We start from the raw sequence: 26178 nt of genomic DNA on the forward strand, positions 1-26178 counted from the left end.
TTTTTCAGGCCTTAAAACCCGCTCAAGGCCTAAAAAAAATTCCTTTTATCCTCTTTGAGGTTCTTCCTCCTCTAAACATCTCTGCCTCTACAGGTGCTGCAGAGGTAGTGTCGATGCAGCTCTGCCAGATCTTTCCACATTGCAATTGTGGGCTCCCTCTTGGTGGAACTGATTCCACTGGGAACCTACCCAGATGAGCCCAAATCTAGGAAAATGGGTCAGGGTTATGGCAGGCCCAGGTCCCACCCTGTCCCACCCTGCCAACAACAGGAAAATCAAATCCATAACCTTTAAAGGATTTATGTATACACGTTATGTTGTCCTGAAAAAGATAGACTTCAAGAAACATGTTGTGCTCGATTTTCATACTCAAGAGGTTGTGTTCAAACAGATGGTTAATCCCCACATCAGGAACCATGTTTGGTGGGAGGAACTTGCAAAAAATTCTCCAATTATTTGCGTGGTGACATATCTCTTCTTGTTGTAATTATCTCTGGCTGGCTGCATCCTGTTATGCTTCTTAATGGCCAAAACAAAAAGAACTGTTACTCCACCTTCGAAAAACACACAACGGCCCCGAAATTATGAGTTCTGCGATCTGCTGTCATGAGTGAGGTGAAGCAGGATTCTTACCCACCCAACCGGCCTGTCGTTGGCCCCATCCTAAATTCTAGGGTCAGCTAATTAAAAATATTGCGAGACAGGACACAAGCATTTGTCCACTTATGCTGGGAGCCCCGGAAGATTGATGGGGGTGGGACGAAGGAAGCACTGGTAAAAGCAGAAGTGCTGCACTGAGCTGGACTGCACGTGAAGCAATACCAACATCAGCAATGTCAAACTCTGGATCAAAAAGGAACCAGGAAGAAGTAAGCCTGAAATTTCTCAGATAGTAACATAAATATGATTCTGACTGAAATGAGGCTTGGGGAGGGGGAGTACTGGTAGATGGCAAGAGACCTGCCAATACAAGAAGGAGCACAGTTAGTGAGTGGCACCTCCATAACTCCCTTCCTCAATGCAGGATGAGGTTTAATGACCCCACATGGTCAGCAAAAGTAAGTGCAATGGCTGCAAGCTGCCATTAATACTCTGTACATTTCAGGCAGTAGGCCTATATTTATCCTCAGGTTATAGTCCAACAGCTTTATTTGAAATCAGCTTTTTTTGTGCTCACCTGATGAAGGAGCAAAGCTCCGAAAGCTTGTGATTTCAAAGAAAGCTGTTGGACTATAACCTGGTGTTGTGCGACTCCTTACATTTGTCCACCCCAGTCCATCACCGGCATCTCCACATTATATTTATCCTAAAAGTGTATTCACAAATCACCCTGTGCAGCCTTTATGAGCTTGACTTTCCAGGTTGCATGCTGTTCCTCCAACAGATAAATGATAAAGATGAGAATCTCCACGGGGAAGAACATTTTTCAGTCTTCCCCTTAATTTTAGGGAAATTCTCCAAACAAGAAACAGACTCAAAGGAGGCTTCCAAATGAATGTAGGAGCCTCAAAAATAAAGAGTAAAAAAAAAATTGACAAAAAAATCAATTCAAAGTAATGAACTTCTATCTACCAGCATAATGAAATACAACAATTCATCTTTAAGATTCTAGCATCAGCCTTTCTCAGCTGCAATTCGAAATGACCCCTGTTTTATCGTTGCTTAAATTAGATCGGTGGATCCTGGGTCGTAAAAGTTGGAATTAAGACTGATGATGTTATCCTGGCCTAATCCTATCACTTGCATGGCTGCACTTAGTTACAATGGATTTAGCTTAAACTCTCACTCACTTTCAGTGGAATTTAGGGTGAAACTTAAAGGTTGCATAAAACCAGTGAACCATTCTAAGTACCATATTCCGAACCCCCCCCCCCCCCCCACCACCGACCCCCTGCCCAGTTAAGTCTGCATCTGTATACTTTAAAGAAATAACATTTGAAAAGGTCATACCCAAGGAGGAAAGTAAGCTTCTGGCTCAAAATATTTCCCATAATGCTTGTGCCTTTTGTAGTTGCCGAGGTCTGCTTGTAATGCATAGGCAGCAAGAAGAAAATAGGCCTCCTCATGTAGCATGCACTGAGATTGGAGAACTTGTTTCCGTAAATGCCAGTAATAATAGTATCTAGCTGCTCTGTCACTGCAAAGAGAAATATAATAGATTAGAAACACTGACAACACACCTATTGTATTTTGAAGTGAAGCCACATGTATGCTGATAACTCAGTTCTACCTCTCCAGCACCTCTTTTAAACCTTGCATTGCCTCTGTGCTGTCAGACTACTTGTCTGACATCTAGTCTTGTATGAGCCATAACCTCCTACAGTTAAACACTTGGAAGATCGAAGGTATCATCTTTGGACCCTGATATTATCTGTGCCCTTCCCACTAACCTCTGTCCGTGACCAAGTCTCAGGGTGAACCAGACTGCTCACTACCTTGGCACCCTGTTTAACCCTGAGCTGAGTTTCTGACCTATTCATCACAACGACTGCCTATTTCCATCTCTGTAACATTACACATCTCCACAGTTACCTCAGCCCATCTGCTACTGAAAGTCTCATTCATGCCTTTGTCATCTCCAGATCTGATTACTCCAATGCTCTCCTGGTCAGCCTCCAATCCTCCACCTTCTATAAACTTCAGTTAATTCAATATCCTATCCCACATCACATCCCACTCACCTATCACATTGCCATTGCTGACTTCCATTGTCTCCCAGTCTCCAACACATCCTCATGTTTAAATCTCTCCATGGCCTCCCCCCTCTCTATCTCCGTAACCTCCTCGAACCCTACAACCCTCTCCAAAATATTCCACTGACTCTGGCCTCTTGTGCAACTCTCTCCCTTTGCCTCCCCATTGATAGCCATACTTTCAAACACCTAATTCGAATGCTCTGGAATTTCCCTGCGTAAATACCACCACCTCCCCTTCTTTAAGATCCTCCTTTAAATCCACCTATTTGACAACGTTTGGTCTTTCCTTCTTTGGTTCGACGTCCATTTATGCTTACACCTCCGTGAAGTGCCTTGAGACGTTTTTCTACGTTAAAGGCACTATATAAAGAGTGGTAGTTAGCAAGGACAGGGGAGTCAGTGGTGGGTATTTTGAGGAGAGGGATGATAATGGAGGTTTTGAAAGGAAATGGGACAGTGTCTGAGGAGAACCATTTACAATATCTTTTTTCTTTTTCTTTCTGCCCCTTTTATCCTGGTGAATTGCACATATTAAAACAATAGTGTAAAATCATTCATTAACAAAATCATGAGCAAATGGCAAAATCATCTTACTTCAGTCAGAGTTGAAGACACATTTTAAAACTCATTGCAGCAATAAGAACATCTGTGCACAGCTTGTGAAATTTGTCATTTCTGAACATTTATAGACTGTGAAATTTGACCAAAAATCCTCACAGCCCTAAAGACTGTTAAGTATGCATCCCATTTGAGCTCATGCTACTAATCTTCAATCACATTAGTCTTACCCAATTAATCTCCCATTCTCCACATAGTACTGTACCCTGAAATGAACAATCATAGGTGGACCAAACTGGTCAATGCCCTGCAGAAAGGAAAGACAAATTAATTACACCTCATCACAGGATGAGGAAGCATGGAGAACTTCAAAGTGCTTCACATTGCATGGCCATTAATATTTTCATACATTAAACCCAAAACAAATAAACAAGGAGAAATCATTGTTTCAATTACAAAACATCATTTGTATTGCATGCCAATTAAAGTAAATCTTCACATCTTGAGATAAAGGGGTGAAATTGGTCAATGAAGTCAATGGAAAAGAAAATCGGGTACAGTGTAAAACCTACTGCTGATTCAATAGGGAAGCAAGAAGCAGAATTCACCAAACCTACTGTTGAGTGCGGTACAACTGTATAAATAAAAATATGGCCAATTGTCTTTGTGCAGTAGTGAAATAGCAGGTAACAATTCTGCTGCTGCACAACTCACTTTGCTTACTTCCTTCTTCCATTCCTTTGGACAATACTTGCAGAGTTTCTGCATCAGCTCCATATAAACATGTTCATTGTCTGTGTCAGAGAAGGAAAATAAAGAAATATTAGCCCCAATAGTTAATGGACAGATGACATGAAAGCAGCTAGTTAATAAGAAACACTATCATTATGTCAAATTTAACTTTCGCTGTCAGTAGTGACCTGTGATTAATGTTTCTCTCTGCAATTTGGTTCCAAATGTATTTTGGCTCAGAACCCACAGGGATGGGATTTTCTTTTGTTTTTTAAATGACTAATAGACGTAAAATCAATACATCAAAGAGCTAGTCCAGCTGCCACTATTCATCAGCCTTACTTCACACATTAGTGGCAGGAGCAGAAGGCTAACAGCTTCTTTTATGTTTCAAGGTTTTTTCAACAACCAGTCTAAAATACATGGACACCAGCTTGTTGGGGAAAGTTGGGAAATCACCCTCCTGCATCAATAGTAACATAAAAAGTGATTGGAAGCTTCCTCAATGGACTGCCACGTAATGACACTGGTCTAGAAATTTGATCGCTCCCGAAAACGGGGGCGCAGGGGGCGGGGCAGGCACTACACATGCCTGTTAACATTGGCTCAGGCAGGTGTAATATTAGTGCTGCCTGCTGTTTATCATCACTCAGGTGTGCACCCGCCGCTAAGCACACTATTCATTAACTGCACGCCTGTTCAGGTGGGACCGGATATCGGGCGTCTCTGACGCCACTTAAAGGCAGCCAGCACCTCTTAAAGGGGAGGTGCACTCTGGCTGCAGAAGGAAAGAAGCACATGTTAATTGGACAAAGGGCTGCAGGACCTGTAGATCGTGCCCCAAGTTTTCCAATGCTGCTTTGGAGGTCCTGAACCAGGTAGTGGACAGGAGGAAAGGCTTCCTCTTCCTCCCTGAGGACAGGAAGCTCTCCAGTCATCAACTCCATCGCCATTGGGAAGAGATGGCAGAGCAAGTGAATGTCAGAAGCTTAGCTCAGAGGACATGGCTGCCATGCTGCAAAAAGTTCAATGACCTCACCAGAGTTGTCAAGGTAACAATACCATTCAAAAGGCCCTATGAGACCACCATGACTGCAGTCAAACTATTTACGAGGTAGCCAAAAACAGTGCAACAGCAGCAAAATCTTGTACTCAGCAGACAAAATGAACTTTCCTGAGTCACAAAACACATCAAGAAACACCCTGAAGTGACAAACCAGCAACTATCCTACAACTACTGCATGATCCCTTTAAATAGCACTGGTGAGGGGTCCTCCCCGCCTGTTAGTGCCATGTATTGCTGGGCGAGTTCAGCACATGACAATTCAGGTGCTAGGACATATCAAAATCGGAAAAGGGTCCTGCAAGAAGTATAGGACCCTAATTTAAATGACATAGTCATTGTTTTAAATACTTCTGGTGTGCGCTCCTGATGCCAACAGAGAAGCCCGAGCCAATTTGGTGGGCGGCGCACTTCCGGCTGGAAATGCATACGCGCTTCCTGCTCACCATTTGGGAGTGGCCGGGGGGGGGGGGGGGGGAAACTGTAGGGCATTTCCCTTTTATTTATCTGCATCTATCGATTTGGTCCTCCACTCCCTTGCCTCTACCTTTGATGCTTTTCTCCCCACAAAAAACCTTTACACTCTCTCACCTTGGTCGTTCCCTCGGTATGGCCCCCATCTTTGCTCCCTCAAGTCCAAGGGGTGAAGACTTGAGCGTAACTAGTACACATATGGTTTAGCCATCCATTACCAGAACTGCCACATAACCCACTACTCCAGGGTCATTCAGCAAAGTAAAGATAACACCCAGTTTCTTTCTCCACTACCAACCATCTCCTTAAACCACTCCCCCTACCCTCACCTCCAATAACAAGCACAAGGAGCACATGGAATTCTTTATCAATGAGACCATCTGTTCAGCTGCCTCTGCTGCTTCACCCCTTCCCCCTGCCCTAGCCTTGAACCTACATCTCTCTCGTTTCTCTCCCATCTCCCCTCATGTCCTCTCTGAGCTCATCTCACACATAAGACCCATTTCCTGCTTCCTTGACCCCATTCCCACTATGCTGTTGACCACCGAACTTCCCTTCCTGGTTTCCATGCTAACTGACAATATAAACGGTCACCTCTCCTTAGGTACTGACACCCTCCCTTTCAAAACTACCAACACCATTGCACCACCACCCCCCTCAAAAAATTACCCTTGACCCCTCTATTCTTACAAACTACGACTTGATCTCCAATCTGTTCTTCCTGTCCAAAGTTCTTGAAGGTTTGTTGCCTCCCAAGGAACTATCCTTCTTCTACCCTCCTCTTCCCCATCTATGTGCTGCTCCTTCGACTTCATCTGAACACATGGAGTCAGTTTCTACATGTATGCTGGCAATACCCAGCTCTATCTCTCTACCACCTCTGTCAACCCTGCCACTGCTGCTGTGTTGTCACACTGCCTATCTGACGTCCACTCTTGAACAAGCTGCAATTTCATCCAGCTAAACACTGGGAAGACCGAATCCATCGTCTTCAGCCCCCACCAAAACTCTATATCATTGTCACTGATTCCAACCATTTTCACAGCCACTGTCTCAGGCTGAACCAGACTGCTCCCAACCTCAGGGTTCTATTCAACCCTGAGCTGAGTTTTCGACCCCATACCTTTCCCATTACTAAAACTGCCTACTTCCACCTCTGTATCCTCGCCCGACTCCACCCCTACCTCCGCCCATTTGTTGTTGAAACCGTCTTCCATGCCTTGATCACCTCCAGATTGACTATTCCAATGCTCTCTAGGCCACCCATACTGTAGCTTCTGTAATCTTCAACTCATCCAAAACTCTGCTGGCCATATGCTATCCTGCATCGTCATGCTCACCCATCATCCCTGTCCTACAGCACTATAGCACTTCAGAACGTTCCATTCTTCTGAAGCTGACTTCTTGTGAATCTCCCCCGCCTTCACACCACCATTGGTGGCTATGCCTTCAGCCACCTAGATCCTACACTCTGGAATTCCCTCCCTAAACCCCTCCATATTTCCACCTCCCTCTCCTCCTTTAAAGCCCTGCTTAAAACCCAGCTCTTTGACTAAGCTTTTGTTCGCCCTTTTTAATGTCCCCTTCTTTGGCTTAGCATTCATTTTTCCTTACGCTTCTGTGAAGCACCTTGAGATTTTTTTTCTACTTTAAAGGTGCTATATAAATGCAAGTTTTTGTTGTTGATTCACTGATTTGATTTTGTTCAAAGTAGAGTGCAGTGGTATCTTTACAGTAATTTATTTTATTTCATGAAATGTACTGTCATGATACAAACAAAACTTTAAGAGTTAGCACAGACATAATGCAACTTTTCAGTCTGCAAATCATAAGGAAGTAGCAATATCCTATGACTGCCTCCTAAAGGATGTGTCAACTCTGAATCCTTTATTTTTAGTGCTAGCCTTATTAACCTCATTTTGCTGATCTCTCAGCTTCATAATTAACACAATTTATGATTTTGACAATAGGAAAACCAGGCAGAACATTATAAACTTATTTCATATAAAATACTATTGAGATATTCAGTTAGCCCCATCCATCAAATGTAGCACTGTGTTTCATTATGACAGTTTTAATACTATATAGCTGTATTTTTTTTCCAGAGCATTTAATTTGTGTCTATTTTTCATACATTTTTGTTGATATTGTTCTCATATGGATTGGAGCAGTTAGCTACATTCTTTTCACACAAAGCCACATTGAGCACCAATTTACACCTTTGCGCCATCTTAAAAATGAACAAAGTATTTCGTTCAGAGATGTAAAAATTCAAAAATGTATTCATCGTGATTTGGGATATTGATCCAGCATTAGTAGAGAATGCCTCTCCTTCACTTGCTGCATAGTCAGACTGGTCAGCCAATTAATTTGAGCACAGAATTCAGTTGGCCTTGTTTCAGTCTAAGTGGTTTAGCATGTCACTGGATGGAAACTGTAAACAGGTTGTCTTTAAGAGAAATTCCAGAGCAATAAGTAGTCTCCCATCTGTGGTTTCTGAAGGAGCTCTGCATGTGTTTTATGCCCTCAGCTCACCACTGGAGGTCATTCCTTTGGAGTAGGCAGTATAAGGCCACAAGATAAAGAATGAGTCTGAGCAAAGTGAGGCATTTTTTTCCTCGTAATGTTGCACAACACTTCAATAGTAAGAAATGTCTTCGAGTAAATTTAAAGTTAGCTAATTATATATTGAACTCTGCAAAGAAGTTGCTGATGTACACCCACCCACAACAGCTGCCAATAAATTACTACACAAATAATACTAAGATCGAAAAGATCCCTAAACACTTAACATAGCTTTTCAAAATCATAATCTACCTTTTAAATTTAGAATTCCAAAAAATAAATAATTTCCTACAGAGTTAAACATTTAGATTTATATAATACGTTCATATTATCAACAAGCTAGTGCAGAAACTCTATGCAGCCATGTGTACTGCTCTCATCATCAAACCAAACCAGTTGAAAAGAGGTCAGAGTGTAAATACCATTTAAATCAAGCTGAAGTAATCAACCCAGAGCACTGTAAGCTCTCAAACACGCAATGGCCACATAAAGATAAATAACATGTACATCCAAGTTTAAAATTTTGTGACACAATTAATACCACAATCCCTATTTATAACAGAGATTGGTTTGCGTGCACCTGTTTTTCATTGTCCCCACTGCTAAATTTGTGGGGCCCATTTTTTAGGTGTACCAGGCAGACGCCTCTTAAAGGATCCCTTTTCAAAATTAGTCACGATGAGTGGGGCAGGCATTGGGCCTGCCCCGCTCTGGATCCTTCAGCGGCCCCTGTGGCCTCCAATGAAACGTAAATTATAAAAAAACATTTTAAAAAACCCTTCCTGTGGAACCAGGGGGAGTCAAAGTGCTCCCCCTACTCCGTATGTGTCAAGAGCAGCTCCCCCCTCCCCCGCCCCCATCGTAGTCCACTCTAAGCCCTCTAGGAGGGCTTACCTGAGGGCTGCTGCGACCAGACATTGATGTCCACGTCACCAGCAAGTTGCCTGGGGATGCATAGCAGGCATCCACAGCTCGCCGGTCTCATTCAAATGAGGCCCGAGGCCCAATTTCGATCAGGCCTCGACTCTACCTGTTCCAGTGCAGGGATCATTCACTGCGCCCAGTTCGTGCTGGCAAGCTGGCTGTCCCATATATTTGAGATAAATTCCAAATGCTCTATTCTGTACAAAATAAATCATTGCTTCCCATGCAATTTATACCCATCTATAAAATACACTAAAAGTCTTAAATATGCACATTGATCCATCTACAAAACTCGACTTCCTGTGGTCTGTCACACTTTTGTATCAACCTTTCCATTATAAATTCTTATGTCTACATATTTAAATGGAAACTGCCTATGTAAACTTGCCATGCTGTAATTACATCCTCATAGCACCTCGGTTTTTGCATCTCCCAGCTCTTCAGCTTGCACTGCAGAGAAAGTGCTGTACTCCACCAACTCTACTTCCCAAATTGTCCTAGTTTTTGCTATTTAACTATAAATAATATTAAATCAAAGAATTATATCAAAATATGTGTCCTTTCACTCTCCACGTTTAACACATTATACAATGAGTGTTCTCTTGAGAATTCAATATGCATGCAATCATAAACATCCAAGCCGCTGCGATCCTCACCTCTGCCCGCCTCCCCGTAAATATCGGGGACTACGCCTCTGTTTATAAAGCCCAGGATCCCATATGCTTTTTTAAACAGCATTCTCAACTTGTCCTACCACCTTTGTGTACATTGCGCCCCCTGGTTTCTCTGCTCCTGCACCTCTTTTAAAATTGTGCCATTTTTGTTTATATTGCCTTTCCTTATGCTTCCTACCAAATTGCATCACTTCACACTTCTCTGCATTAAATTTCATCTGTCATGTGTCTGCCCATTTCACCAGTCTGTGTCCTCCTGAAGTCTGTTACTATCCTCCACATTGTTTACTACATTTCCAAGTTTCATGTCGCCTGCAGACTTTGAAATTATACCCTGTATACCCAAGTCCAGGTCATTAATATATATCAAAAAGAGCAGTGGTCCTAATACTGACCCCTGGGGAATACCAATGTATACTTCCCTCCACTCTGATAAACAACAGTTCACCACTACTCTCGGCTTTCTGTCCCTTAGCTAATTTTGTATCCACACTGCCACTGCCCCTTTAATCCCATGGGCTTCAATCAATAATTTAATTCTAAAACATCATGCGCTTACTTTTTAAAAAATAGTTTGCCATTCAATATAATTTTAAAAAGAAGAATGTTCAGTAATCTTATTTACTAAGTTTGACATTGTGGCCCAGTATTTGCTGGAGTGGGCCATCTCATGGTGAGAGCCGGGAGCTGGATTTTTTTTCTCACTCTTCAGCCCCAATCAATTTTGCGCCACAAATTGCTGGAAGTTTGAATTGGTAACAAGGTCAACGGGGTATCTGGGACCTTGGGGAACGACAGGACATTTCATTTAACTAATGAAATTTAAGGATTTGAATGGTTAGCAAAGCTCTGAAGTGGCAGCTTGGACAGCTGATTATTTAAACAAAGTTTATTAAAATATCACCCAATTACCTGCAAGAAATGTATCATTCTGAGTTTTTTTTCCCTATGGAACGTGACACATAAACATATGAAGAAGAAAGCCTCCTGTCCAGGGTTCAGATTGTTTTTTAATTCATAAAATTCAGGAACCGATGGCAACTGCTGCCTACATGTGAAAGCTATATATTTTATAGCAATTCACAAATTAAATTTGATGATCTTCATCTCTGCTGGTCAGAAATATTTCTTGCTTTGCCATCCTGTTACTAGCCCGTGTATTCTCGATCAGTGACATTCGCATCCAGTAAAGCACGTTCCAATTTGTGTTCTCTTTGTTTTCTTTTAGTTCTATCATTAAGTTGTATTCCCTAATGCATTTTGTTTTCTCTGTGAAGGATTTACTGCCTTTTATAATTTCTCCAGTTTAACTTGCATCCTGGCTGCGTGTTTTATGTGGCATGTGCAGAACAATTATCATTAATTGCTAACTGGTTTCAAAGTGGAAGGCCATTGGAAACATAAATTACCCCATTAACGGGGTCCTTACGCCATTAAATAGCAGCCCTATCTTTCTGCGGTGAGTATAATTTGTTTTTGCAGCACAAATGCAGCAATTTCTTGACAGTCATGGGGCGAGCTCCAGTTTTTGTGAGGCTATTCGTCCAGCAATTTGTGGCGATTCGTAACTCACGGTGTATCTCTTCCTCGCCACAAATTGCTGTTTTTTTTACGCATTGATAACAGCGTGTGCCGTGAGCTTGCCATTATGTTTGCAGCAAATTCTGGGCAATAATTTTTCTAAAGCTATTTTAACTGTTCAGAAAAATGTGCAGTGAGTGGTGATAATCAAAGTAGATGATGTACCACACCCACCTTTTGTAGTGTTTTACATTCTAATAAGGTTCAATGGCTTTTAATTTAAAAATGATCCTAAGGTTTTGCAATCTGTAATTTTATTGGTGTTATGTTCCCCTGTTTTAATATATTCTCCCTCCTCCTTTTTAACTCCTTCTCTGCCACATCACACTGTCTATCCAGCAAAGGATTATGGGCCCCGATAACATCCCGGCTGTAGTGCTGAAGACTTGTGCTCCAGAACTAACTACGCCTCTAGCCAAGCTGTTCCAGTACAGCTACAACACTGGCATCTACCCGACAATGTGGAAAATTGCCCAGGTATGTCCTGACAACGAAAAGCAGGACAAATCCAATCCGGCCAATTACCGCCCCATCAGTCTACTCTCAATCATCAGCAAAGTGATGGAAGGTGTCGTCGACAGTGCTATCAAGTGGCACTTACTCACCAATAACCTGCTCACCCATGCTCAGTTTGGGTTCCGCCAGGACCACTCGCCTCCAGACCTCATTACAGCCTTGGTCCAAATATGGACAAAAGAGCTGAATTCCAGAGGTGAGGTGAGAGTGACTGCCCTTGACATCAAGGCAGCATTTGACCGAGTGTGGCACCAAGGAGCCTTAGTAAAATTGAAGTCAATGGGAATCAGGGGGAAAACTCTCCAGTGGCTGGAGTCATACCTAGCACAAAGGAAGATGGTAGTGGTTGTTGGAGGCCAATTATCTCAGTCCCAGGACATTGCCGCAGGAGTTCCTTAGGGCCGTGTCGTAGGCCCAACCATCTTCAGCTGCTTCATCAATGGCCTTCCCTCCATCATAAGGTCAGAAACGGGGATGTTCGCTGATGATTGCACAGTGTTCAGTTCCATTCGCAACCCCTCAAATAATGAAGCAGTCCGAGCCCGCATGCAGCAAGACCTGGACAACGTCCAGGCTTGGGCTGATAAGTGGCAAGTAACATTCGCGCCAGACAAGTGCCAGGCAATGACCATCTCCAACAAGAGAGAGTCTAACCACCTCTCCTTGACATTCAACGGCATTACCATCGCCGAATCCCCCACCATCAACATCCTGGGGGTCACCATTGACCAGAAGCTTAACTGGACCAGCCATATAAATACTGTGGCTACAAGAGCAGGTCAGAGGCTGGGTATTCTGCGGCGAGTGACTCACCTCCTGACTCCCCAAAGCCTTTCCACCATCTACAAGGCACAAGTCAGGAGTGTGATGGAATACTCTCCACTTGTCTGGATGAATGCAGCTCCAACAACACTCAAGCAGCTTGACACCATCCAGGTCAAAGCAGCCCGCTTGATTGGCACCCCATCCACCACCCTAAACATTCACTCCCTTCACCACCGGCGCACTGTGGCTGCAGTGTGTACCATCCACAGGATGCACTGCAGCAACTCGCCAAGGCTTCTTCGACAGCACCTCCCAAACCCACGACCTCTACCACCTAGAAGGACAAGGGCAGCAGGCACATGGGAACAACACCACCTGCACATTACCCTCCAAGTCACACACCACCCCGACTTGGAAATATATTGCCGTTCCTTCATCGTCGCTGGGTCAAAATCCTGGAACTCCCTTCCTAACAGCACTGTGGGAGAAACTTCACCACACGGACTGCAGCGGTTCAAGAAGGCGGCTCGCCACCACCTTCTCAAGGGCAATTAGGGATGGGCAATAAATGCTGGCCTCGCCAGCGACGCCCACACCCCATGAATGAATTTTTTAAAAATCCAAGAAGACAGGCAAGTGATCAGATCCCAGAACACTTTCAATGTCATTCTGTACCAATTGCTATTATAAGCAGCAAGGCCTAATTTGTGCTCAAATTTGCTCTTCATTCTGTGTCTGTCCTTCCCTTGGCACTCTCTAAGAAGACATGGCCTGAGATTAGTAGCATGCAAAAGGGGGAATACTGGAGAAGGCAATATTTTGCTAATGAAACTGTATTAATAAATTAGAGACTGTGATGTGAAATGCCTACAATTTTACAATAATTTACTGCGTGCAATCTTGATATTGCATTTATTGCTTGTTTTCAATTAGCTGTAGCCTGTTTAATGTAAAAGATCCAATGCCACTATTTGAAGAAGAGTAGGGGAGTTCTCCTGGTGTCCGGCCAACATTTATCCTTCAACAACACCTAAAAACAGATCGTCCAGTGATTTATTTCATTGCTGGTTGTGAGAGCTTGCTGTGTGCAAATTGGTTGCCGCATTTCCTACATTACAACAGCAATCACACTTCAAAAGTACTTGAATGCTTGCAAAGTGCTTTGGGTCGTCCTGAGGTTGTGAAAGGCGCTACCAGAGAAGACAGTCTGGACAAAGAAGCAGAATGTAGATCACAGAGATATTGCAGTTGTAGGCAATTCTTTGCTGAGGAAAGTGCATAACCATGTGTGTCACAAGGACAATATTTACAGGATGGTGAGTTGTCTACCTGGAGCTAGAACATTACGTATTGAGGAAAGGTTAGAAAGGATACTGAAGGGGACAGATGGGGGTGCTGTGGTAATAGTCCACCTAGGGGTAAATGACATAGGAGAAACAATATGGGAACCCCAAAAGCCACATACTGTATATGAGGATTGTCTCAAAACGCAAAGACGGAGGATGCAAAGCAATGTTTTCTGATATATTTCCAGTATATGGGGAGGAGGGGTGCTTACCAAAAGAACGTAAGAGGCAAACAAGTGACTGGCAATGTGGTGTGACAGCAACAATGTTACCTTCATAAATAACTGGGAATCCTTCCAAAATAAACAGGATTAGTACACAAGAGATGGGCTAAACTTAAATCAAGTAGGGACTTGTGAGGAACATTGAGGTAGCAATTGAAATCATTTAAACTAGACTAGGGGGGCAGGGAGGAAACAGGATCTCGAATGAGAATTATGGTGGGATAGAGATGGTCAACAAGTGGATATTGACACAGAAACTCAAGGGACTCACATGAACTGAAGACCAGGTATAAGCAAAAACAGAGGAAACTGAGAGGAGGCAAATCAATAATAAGATTTATATACACAATTAGTAGAAGCATTAGAAATAAGATACCAGAACTGGAGGCTGCTGGAGCATTAAGAAACTACCATGTGATGCGAATATCAGAAACATGGCTAAATCCAGATCATGACTAAATCCTGAGGATAGAAATGAACATAACATGCAGGGTATAGAGTGCTTCGTACCAAAGGGACTGCACCTTGACATGGTGGGAAGACTCCCATTCTCCTATGACCCTGAGAGTTCTGCAGGTGGGAGTATAGCTCTTGGTAGATCCACCCAAACGAGACATGCCAAAAGGTAGTCGTCCACCAGTCCTCCTGGTGGGGGGTTGTGAGTCAGGCTAATGATCTGTCCACGTAAAAATGCCTTTTGTTATAGGAACAGCCCAGTGATAAGACAAGTCTACGACAACTTGCAGATATAAACATCAACTGTAGAGAACCACAATCTGCTGGATGTAAAGCAAAATGATACTCCAATAGAGTTAAATATCTTGCTCTGGACAGACAGCATTGGAAGAAATGGTTTGCCTTAGGTACCACTAGACTCTAACTGTAACAATAGAGCGAACTAAAGGTAGACTGGACAAAAAAAAGAGACGGTATAATCCTATATACAGGAACACCTGGGCGATAAAAGACGTTGATTGTGTGGGAGCTGGAAAGCTTCAGAATGAACGACTCTGGTTAGACATCTCTAATGCTAAAAATGCAAGTTAACAATAGGAATATGTTATAGAACACCTGCGGGGGATTTTAACTGCCAGCAGGTTTCTGACAGGAAACGACTAGTTCAGTTAGTTTTCCGACCGGTGGGAAGTGGATGTTGGCCTCCAGAAAATTGGCCGGCCAAGTAAATGGGGGGATGGGGGTTCCAGGGGGTCTCGCAGTGGGGGTAGGAGAAGAGTTCGGGGCAGGGGAGGCCTAAACGTTCCTCATGGAGCACTCCTGCGCCTCCTGGCCCCACAAAGAAAAGTAAATAATTTGCTGGTACGGTGTCTTCAGCTTCCCGATCCTCCTCATGCTGCTCTTCACCCGGTGAGAAAGCTGCACTGGTTTCCCCTCTCAGGCCCAAGTTAAAATCGCTACCAGGATTCAATGATGTGATCGGATGTTGATTAGCGTATGTGAATTAGGAACCCATCGGCTTTGGGCGGGTGCCTTAGCTGCCCAGAAGTGCCCATTAAAATCGAACATGATGGGACCTGGGCCGCTTTCTGGCGGATAAGGAGCCTGGGAACCCGGGATGTTTTAACGGCCAGGTGTGTACAGTTAAAATCCTAACCCCCCCCCCCCCACCCCACCCACCTCCGGTCAGCGGAAGAAGGAGAACAATGTGCTCATTAAGGGATAAGAAGGGTATGTGCGAACACGGAAGTTATTTAAATGGGAGACTTCAATCAACATAATATAAACTGAGATAACCCAAGTGGTTTAGAGGCAAAGATGGTAGATTTAGTGCATGACTGCTTCTTGACCCAGTATGTCAAGGAAGTCACAAAAGACAATGCTCGTCTTGATCTGGTATTCGTTAATGATCCAGCAAATGTACAGGAAATGGAGGTTGTGGCATGCTTGGGAAACAATGACCACAGAATGATAACTTTTAACATGATCTGGGAGTCAGAAATACCCAAGACCAGGAACCTGGTATATAAATTTAAAAGGGCTAATTTTGATGAAATGAGGGAACAACTAAAACAAATAAATTGGGGAAGGTTGTTCAACAACAGTTCAGTAGAAGGCAAGTGGAAAACCTTTAAAGGTATAATGTGAGCATGTAGGATAAATATATTCTCAAAACCAACCAGCTCCTAAGCAAGCATGTGAAAAAATTAACAAACAAATTAGAAGTGGGAGATAAAGAGAAAAACAGCCTGCACAAATCCTGTAGGGAAAAAGAGAAAGGGGCTCACTGGGATTAATACAAGAAAATGCAAAAATATATTAAGAGGGTGATCAGAAGGGCAAAGAGAGAACTGGAAAATGGCAAAGCAGCTGAGGCTAAGCATAATATTAAAAATTCTTTCAATACCACAACAGCAAGGGGCAGTCAGAAACGAGGTGAAATCCATAAAGGGGCAAATAGGCTTGAAACTGAGGATGAGAACAAAATAGTAAATATTTTGAATAATTACTTTCTCCATGAGAAACATCCCCTCTCCAAACAAAGATATCGCAAATAAAATCAATGACTTCACCATATGAGGTGGAAGCCCTAGACAGGCTAAATTAACAAAACAAATAAATCCCCAGGGATAGATGGTATTTATCCCAGAGTGCTGATAGAGACATGGGAGGAGATTTGTGAAGAACTGACAATCAGTATGAGGTAGTCAATGGACACTGGGGTGGCACCAATAGATTGGAAACCGTCTAATCTGGTGCCCATATTCTAAAAGAGTGACAAAACAAACACAGACCACTACGGGCCCATTAGTCTTACTATTATTAATGGAATTGGTTATCGGGAGTAAGTATGAAGATCATCTCTACAACAATAACCTAATTATCAGCGGTCAACATGGATTCGGAAGGGGAAAATCCTGCCTCAGAAACCTTCTTTGAGGAAGTTACAACCCAAGTGAACTGCGCAAAGTCTTATTACTTGGTGTACCTCAACTTCTAAATGTCTCTCGATAGAGATCCACACAAAAGGATATTAATTAAACTCAGAGTTGTGGGTATTTCGGGTAAAACCTGAGAATGGCTAAGATACTGTTTGAAGAGTAGGAAACAACCAGTACTTGTACAGGAGTTATGTTGGGGTGTGGGGGAGTACTGAGTGTTGTTTGCACCCTTCTTAAAACCCAGTTTTTTGACCAAATTTTTGGTCAACCCTCCTAATATTTCCTTCTTTGGTTTGGTATACATTTTATCCTTGAAGCACCTTAAGACATTTTTCAGCCTGGAAAAGAGGCATCTGAGGGGTGATCTGAACTTCTTCATATGTAGCCTAGCTGCAAATGACCTTGCTGAAGCTCCCTAAATACATTAAAAAAGGGTTTTAATCTTTTCACATATTTAAAAAGATTTTTTGTAGCTTTCCACACTTCATTATTTTATGTTTATACAGTTTATCGCCACTCATTTTCTATAATTTTTTTTGAATGTCATTATTGGTTCTATTTGTACTTATTTCCTTCTTTTGTTAATCTATTTAATGTAATGCTCTGCTTTATTTGCTTACATAAGTTACTGTACTTCAGAGTAATTCATTTTTTGATGAAATGCTATGAGATTTCTGATAGAAGGGATGCGACACTACATAAATGCAAGTCTTTCTTCCTTATTCTCCTTTGGATCAACAATTACATAAAAATTGGGCCAATAGTAGGCAATTAATGAACTTGGCAAGTTCTAAGAGTCCCAAATTCGTGGATGTCATGAATTTTAAATTGCTTAGATTCCTTTAATCGAAGAAACAGATGATGACTTTTAATCCTGAGTTCAAAATGGTTTGTTTCAATATTTGCTATATTTCTATATTCAATATTTGCTATATTTGCTATATTCAATATTTCCCATCAATGGTTGATGGGAAATTGTTACGGATGTTTGGATAGTCACAAATTTTGTTTTCCCACTGATCAGATCATGTGAATTATGTCAAAGTTCCATTCTTCCATAATGTGTTTTATTCATATTTTGTTTTGCAGTCTTTGTCCACTGTATACTTGAAACATTACTTCATAATGTTCGTTTGCCTGGGCAGAGCACAAAGAGGAAAATCAGGTGGAATGACCCCAAGTCCCTAATTGAGCCCACCTGATTTTCCTCCATTTAAATAAATGGAAGGAAAACCAATGACCTTAATTACAGTGTGTGATCTTCCCCACCTGATTCTTCTCTCTTCACTTCCACAGCTCATCACTCAGGCAGTGAGGACTAAGATCTACTTGCATGGTTCTATAAAATTCAAAATTGTAACAGCAGCTTTCTTTAAAAACTGTAATAAACATCCAAATACTGTACATGCATGTGTACTTGCCATTGAAACTGGTGTATAGTGTAAAAGTGGCAGGGCCCAAGTGTTTTACACCAAGCAGTAGAATATTGCTCAAACTGGTATGGGGTCACACTCTCTGTTTGCAGGTGATAACACTCTGTGTGAGAGTGTGATTTAAACAATGGATTATATGTACAGTAGGTACAGAAATAAACATTATACGATACTGTATCCTTGAAGATACAAACACACAACTTTCAACAGTTAAATCAAAACTCTAGTAAATCTAAGACTAATCTCAAGGCAGGGAAATGACTGAATTTCTTTTCTCCACTTTGTTTCCTTGTTGATTAGCTTCCCTACTATCCAGTCATCCATATCTACGTATACTTTTACTAAATCATTCTTTGATGCCTAAATTACACCACTTTGTAGTAGAACACAAGCGAGAAGCTTAGGCATGATAAAATAGTATGAATAGATTACACATAAAATAAAAATTTGAAAGGTGTGATTATGAATAAAACTCTGTGGCATTGTACATCATTCCAAAAAAGTGGATATATTGCAGATGGTGGAGTTTTACCCCATCGTTGTGGATACTGCAATCAGTCTCCAGTCTCACTTACTTTGTATGACACTGAGCCCAAAAAGATGACAGTCTTTCAATCTTAGAAGGTCACAGACTTGAATGAATAATTCTTGGCATAAGGCTTTAACCTAAAAAAGAAACAGTATGAATTTTTGATGGTATTTAGCAAATGCAGATTCCACTCATTGAGATTCCCGACTTCGCAGGAATTGAAACTCTGAAACACAGCAAGCAGTATCTTACCGAGTTTTAGATAAAAATGCTAAAAAGAAAATACTTCAATTTACTCATTACATATTGCAATTGTGAACTCACTTGCACAGCTGCAATAATGTATGCTCCTTGGAGCAGAGAATATAGTGGCAATGATGCCAAATTGCAGATTAATTTAGTTAATAGATAAAGCTTTTTCCTACAAATATTTTAAATAATTTCAGGTGGTGGAAAATATGTATTAAATACATTCTAAATATTGGTGCATTTAAGATTAAATTAAGTCAATGAACACAAAATGTGATAGCTAGCAAAGAATAGAATCTTCAACCATTTACATGATTTGCCAAAATAGTAAGAATCATAAATGTCTTTTACTGTTCAAAATTGTTATGTCAGTTTGACTTAAGCATGAGGGTTCACATCTTCCATTTGGTAAGGATAAATGCAAACACTGGATGTTTGGTTAGTCACAAATGGACTTGTTTTTGCATCTCTGCTCACAGTGGTAATTAAACTGCCATTCTTGTTTGGTTGTAAACAATTTTACAACACCAAGTTATAGTCTTGTTTGGGGCATTGAACACTGAAAGGCTGTGCTAATGTATGGAAGGATCATGCACACACCCTTATCTACCATTTTCTTCATTACACACAGGATCAATGGACGATGCAGTATATAGACTGAAGCTGCTATTCTCTCACTTTTTCTCTTTTTAGAATGTAACTTTAAAAACTAAGGAAAATTCCATAGCTATATGACTCCTGTCCTCAAATAGACAGGAGTCCATTTGCAAAACAAAAAAAAATATGCACATGAATCATGCTGTGCCGAGATAAGGCCAGTTCCTAGATTCCCCCATCTATCACAGAAAAAAAAAGAAAACTCATGGCAGGGGACACCATGCCTGCCTCTATTTCAGTGATACTCCCTTTCCTTTAATCCCAGTGATTAGCTTCCTGGTCCCTACAGTAGAAGAGAGAAGAAATTGGGAATGAGTACAAATCTAATTTCGTGCTTGACTAGGATCTGAAACTAAATGATAAGTGAAATATTTCAGTGAGGTTTTTTCAATAAACCTCTGGGAATAGAAGAGGAGGAAGAATATTGGGAACAGCAGTCTGACATGATGGCTGTCATGAATGTTGTAATGGGGTTAAGAATTATCTGCTCTGTCCAATTTATGCTGGAGTGAGATTGCAAGTTGTGTGAGATCAACTGTTTCTGTAACAAAGTCTTTGGGCTCAATTTTGAAATGGTGGCAGGTTGGCAGCGGGGGGTGGAGAGGGGGGGTGAAGGTGCGCATGGCAAACCCGAATAAAAGAAACTTACCATTTCTGACGCGGTCGCAACATAATTGATGGTGATTAAAGTACTTTCCGGGTTTCGCACCTAGCAGCCCCCGTTTGACAGGCTGGCTGCTGACAGGAGCTGCAACGCCGAGGGGGGAGAGAAAGAGACAGCAAGACGTCATCCAGCGCTGGAAAGGAAGATCGGGGGGTGGGGGGGAGGGAGTGGAAGATGGGGGGGGGGGGGAAATGGCAAGGTCGGGGGGGGGGGAAATGGCAAGATCGGGGGGGGTGGGGGACATGGCAAGATCGGGGGGGGGGGGGGGGGGGGACATGGCAAGATCGGGGGGGGGGGGGGAGACATGGCAAGATCGGGGGGGGGGGGGGAGACATGGCAAGATCGGGGGGGGGGGGGACATGGCAAGATCGGGGGTGGGGGGGACATGGCAAGATCGGGGGTGGGGGGGACATGGCAAGATCGGGGGTGGGGGGGACATGGCAAGATCGGGGGGGGGGGACATGGCAAGATCGGGGGGGGGGGACATGGCAAGATCGGGGGGGGGGGGACATGGCAAGATCGGGGGGGGGGGGGGACATGGCAAGATCGGGGGGGGGGGGGGGACATGGCAAGATCGGGGGGGGGGGGAACATGGCAAGATCGGGGGGGGGGGACATGGCATGATCGGGGGGGGGGGACATGGCAAGATCGGGGGGGGGACATGGCAAGATCGGGGGGGGGGGGGGAACATGGCAAGATCGGGGGGGGGGGACATGGCAAGATCAGGGGGGGGGGGGAACATGGCAAGATCGGGGCGGGGGGGGACATGGCAAGATCGGGGCGGGGGGGGACATGGCAAGATCGGGGCGGGGGGGGACATGGCAAGATCGGGGCGGGGGGGGACATGGCAAGATCGGGGCGGGGGGGGACATGGCAAGATCGGGGCGGGGGGGGACATGGCAAGATCGGGGCGGGGGGGGACATGGCAAGATCGGGGCGGGGGGGGACATGGCAAGATCGGGGCGGGGGGGGGACATGGCAAGATCGGGGCGGGGGGGGACATGGCAAGATCGGGGCGGGGGGGGACATGGCAAGATCGGGGCGGGGGGGGACATGGCAAGATCGAGGCGGGGGGGGACATGGCAAGATCGGGGCGGGGGGGGACATGGCAAGATCGGGGCGGGGGGGGGACATGGCAAGATCGGGGGGGGGGGGGACATGGCAAGATCGGGGGGGGGGGACATGGCAAGATCGGGGGGGGGAACATGGCAAGATTGGGGGCGGGGGGGGGGGACATGGCAAGATCGGGTTGGGGGGGGGATATGGCAAGTTCAGTGGGGGAGGGGACATGGCAAGTTCGGGGGGGAATGGCAAGATCGGAGGGGGGATAAGGCAAGATCGGAGGGGGGGGAATGGCAAGATCAGGGGGACATGATGGGGAGGGGGGGATTGGGGGTCTTCGGTGGGGGAAAAGTGGAGTTCGGAGAGGGAGACACGGGGGCTGAGAGGGACATCGGAAAGGTAGTTTGATTTTGTGTTTTAACTTTGTGTAATGATTTTTTATTTAATTTATTTCGTTTATCTTTGCCTGATCCGGCCCGAATCAGAAGTCATGGGAAAACCGCCCAGGTAAGTTAAACCTGTAACCGGTAAGTTTTAACTACCTACTATGTCACAAGCAAAGTGCCTTAAGTACATCAATGAGGTACATTTGGTTCTTTAACTATCATCCTGCCAGCTTTAATTGTCTGTGAGAAACTCAGAAGTCGGCGGGTTGGAGCCCCCAATGCACCCGCAATTTAAGTTTAAAATTGAGCTCTTTGTTTGCAAAGATACTTTCATCATTTTGGCTATGATGATTGCTGCACAGAAAAGAGGCCATTCAGCCTATTACGTCTGTGCTGGCTCTTTGTTAGAGCAATCCAAAACTCACTGCTCTGGCCTCACACCACGGCCCTGTATTTTTATCTACTTCAAACTTTAGTACAGATAAGTCTAACCTTTTGATACTAAAACAATAATTTATATCATAAATTGGGTGAATTGGAATCAAAGATTGGCAGGCAAAACTATAATTGAACAGTGAGCAGCCTTTAAAAAGGAGATGATTCAGGTACAGATAAGATACATTCCAACGAGGGAGAAAGGTAGGGCAACCAAAGCCAGAGCTCTCTGGGTGACAAAAGAGATTGTGAGTGAGATGAAACAGAAAAAAGGGACGTATGACAGGTGTCAGATTGATAACACAAATGAGAACCAGGCAGAATATAGAAAATTCAGAGGGGAAGTGAAAAAGGAAATAAGAGGGGCAAAGAGAGAGTATGAGAATAGACTAGCAGACAACATAAAAGGGAATCCAAAAGTCTTCTACAGACATGTTAACAGTCAACGGATAGTAAGCGGAGGGGTGGGGCCGATGAGGGACCATAAAGGAGATCTACTCGTGGAGGCAGAGGGCATGGCCGAGGTACTAAACGAGTACCTCGCATCGGTCTTTACCAAGAAAGAAGATGCTGCCAGAGTCTCGGTGAAGGAAGATACAGTTAAGATACTGGATGGGCTAAAAATTGAGAAAGAAGAGGTACTTGAAAGGCTGGCTGTACTTAAAATAGATAAGTCACCTGGTCCGGATGGGATGCACCCTACGATGCTGAGGGAAGTAAGGGGGGAAATTGCAGAGGTACTGGCCATAATCTCCCAGACATCCGTAGATGGTGCCAGAGAACTGGAGAATTGCAAATGTTACACCCTTGTTCAAAAAAGGGTGTAAAGATAAACCCAGCAACTATAGGCCAGTCAGTTTAACCTCAGTGGTGGGAAAACTTTTGGAAACGATAATCCGGGGCAGAATTAACAGTCACTTGGATGAGTGTGGATTGATTAGGTAAAGCCAGCATGGATTTGTTAAAAACAAATTGTGTTTAACCAACTTGATAGAGTTTTTTGATGAGGTAACAGAGAAGGTAGATGAAGGCAATGCAGTTGATATGGTGTATATGGATTTTCAAAAAGCATTTGGTAAAATGCCACATGGTAGGCTTGCTATTAGGATTGCAGCCCATGGAATAAAGGGGGCAATAGCAACATGGATACAGAATTGGCTAAATGACAGAAAAAAGAGAGTAGTGGTGAACGGTTGTTTTTCGGACTGGAGGGAGGTGTGCAGTGGTGTTCCCCAGGGTTCGATGCTGGGACCACTGCTTTTCTTGATACGTATTAATGACTTGGACTTGGGAGTACAGGGCACAATTTCAAAATTTGCAGATGACACAAAACTTGGAAGGGTGGTAAACAGTGAGGAGGATAGTGATAGACTTCAAGAGAATATAAACAGGCTGGTGGCATGGGCGAACACGTGGCAGATGAAGTTCAATGCGGAAAAATGAGAGGTGATGCATTTCAGCAGGAAAAATGAGGAGAGGCATTATAAACTAGAGGGCACAATTCTAAAAGTTGTAGGGGAACAGAGGGATCAGGGGGTATATGTGCACAAATCATTTAAGGTGGCAGGGCAGGTTGAGAAAGCGGCTAAAAAAACCTACGGGGGTCATGGGCTTTATAAATAGAGGCACAGAGTATAAAAGCAAGGAAGCCATGATGAACCTTTATAAAACACTGGTTTGGCCACAACTGGAGTATTGTGTCCAGTTCTGGGCATCGCACTTTAGGAAAGATGTGAAGGCCTTAGAGAGGGTGCCGAGGAGATTTACTAGACTGATTCCAGGGATGAGGGACTTAAATTACATGGATAGACTGGGGAAGCTGGGATTGTTCTCCTCAGAACAGAGAAGGTTAAGAGGAGATTTGATAGAGGTATTCAAAATCGTGAAAGGTCTAGACAGAGTAGCTAGAGAAAAACCGTTCCCATTGGCGGAAGAGTCAAGAACCAGAGGACATGGATTTAAGGTGATTGGCAAAAGAACCAAAGGTGACATGAGGAAAAACCTTTTTACACAGCGGTGGTTGGGATCGGGAACGGACTGCCCGAGGGAGTGATGGAGGCAGATTCAATCATGGCCTTCAAAGGGGAACTGGATAAGTACTTGAAATGAAAACATGTGCAGGGCTACGGGCATAGGGCGGGGGAGTGGGACTAGCTGGATTGCTCGTGCATAGAGCCGGCACGGACTCAATGGGCCGAATGGCCTCCTTCCGTGAAGTAACCTTTCTATGATTCTATTGGGTGGTTTGATCATTGATAATGAACAAGGCTATTCAAATGCCCTGAATAATTACTGTGAACATGTTTTGGATAGCTTAAGACATAATAAATAAATACAAAATGTGTTAGCAACAGTTTACAGAAGACTTATCTCAGCCCCCTGGCTGATTGTGTCCCACATGTTAAGCATTAAAATTGATTTTCTGGTACAGTGTCTCAACATGTTGCCATCCAATGTGTTGTGTCACAGTGTATTGGGCTCGCACCTTTATTTTTTCACGCAGTAAGCTTTGGACTTCAGCTGTGGTATCAGTAGGAGAGCAGGCACTTTTTAGAGAAAGGGAAGGAAATAATTTGGAGGCCTAGTTACTTAGCCTGCATTCATCTACCTTCCAGTAGCTCACTCGAGAATCACGCTGGAAGATAACTAAAAAGAGGTTGCCCACCAGCTCTTTTGCTATGCAATAATACGTGCAGTTAAAAAGAGACTAAATCAAACACATTAAAATTGGTTTTAAAATGTACCATTGCTGTATTGAACGCCCTTAGTGCGTGTTATACTAGATCCATGTTTGCCACTGTAACATCTACAGTAATTTTCTGCACATTTTTAATATTGAATATATTTAAAAGTAGAATTCAATCAAGCAGCAGGATAAACTAACCTTTATTTTTATTTTGATGAAGTTTCAGAACCTAATGGGTTAAATAAAGATAGCACTGAATGGGACCTCCAAGGAAGAATTACACCATATGGCAAGAATATTGTGCAGACTTCACTTTTAAAGTTGAAGAAACCATCAAAAGTGCAGCTGTTCATTTACGGAAACAAAATCAATAGAAAGAAAAATGAGCAAAACCTACATTCACAATAATATTGAGAGCTTGGTCATTTGGAAGGAAGACACAAACACTCCGGCGGTCCTGCATCACTTTGTTGTTCTGAAAGGTGAACTTGCTCATCACGCCAAGTAGGCTGTAGGATGTTTCTCCCAGGTACCCCAGGGTTCTTTCAAATTACAAGTCAGAGCATTGAGCTGTAGTGAACTACGGTAGCAAGCAAATCCTCTTCATCACGCACTTGCAAGAGGTAGGACAGCTCTGGATGTGTCATAACACTCACTGCAACTGGATAGGAGGGAAAAGTTATACATTATCATTAGATGAGAGAAGCCTAACAGCCAGTCAAACTCTACACTGTAATTAGAATATTTCTTGGGCAAGCTTAGACACAACTGTTGATTTAAATGCAAAGGTGAGTTACCTAATACCTATTGACAGCTGAGGTTTTAAGGCTAGCATTTATTCTTTTAAGACTTGTCTTAAAAATAATTATACAACATGTAAAAACAACAATTACATTATTAATGCCCAAGCAAGCTTTAATAAGCTATCATAAAGTAGAACTATTATATCTTGATTTCTAAAACTTTCTACTTTGGAAGGAAATGTTATGAATCTGCCTAGAGAATGGCACATAAAGAGGGTACACGTAGAAGCAAAGAGTTCTCATGTGGGTACTGGATCAA

The 26178-nt window shown here is 43.2% G+C and overlaps 1 protein-coding gene across 2 annotated transcripts in view; it reads right to left on the reverse strand.

Moving 5' to 3' along the window:
* Positions 1-26178, reverse strand: part of frmd6 (FERM domain containing 6) — a 117874-nt gene that overhangs the window by 36850 nt on the left and 54846 nt on the right. For both annotated transcript variants that reach the window (XM_067991635.1, XM_067991633.1), the window contains exons 2-6: positions 25514-25777; positions 19024-19114; positions 3969-4048; positions 3485-3561; positions 1951-2137 (exon numbers count right to left, since the gene is read on the reverse strand). In XM_067991635.1, the coding sequence (XP_067847736.1) occupies positions 1951-2137; positions 3485-3561; positions 3969-4048; positions 19024-19114; positions 25514-25612 (534 nt within the window). In that variant the 5' untranslated portion in view covers positions 25613-25777. The remainder of the gene's footprint in view (positions 1-1950; positions 2138-3484; positions 3562-3968; positions 4049-19023; positions 19115-25513; positions 25778-26178) is intronic.

The sequence above is a fragment of the Heptranchias perlo genome, chromosome 10, assembly GCF_035084215.1.
Source record: "Heptranchias perlo isolate sHepPer1 chromosome 10, sHepPer1.hap1, whole genome shotgun sequence".
Classification (NCBI taxonomy): domain Eukaryota; kingdom Metazoa; phylum Chordata; class Chondrichthyes; order Hexanchiformes; family Hexanchidae; genus Heptranchias; species Heptranchias perlo.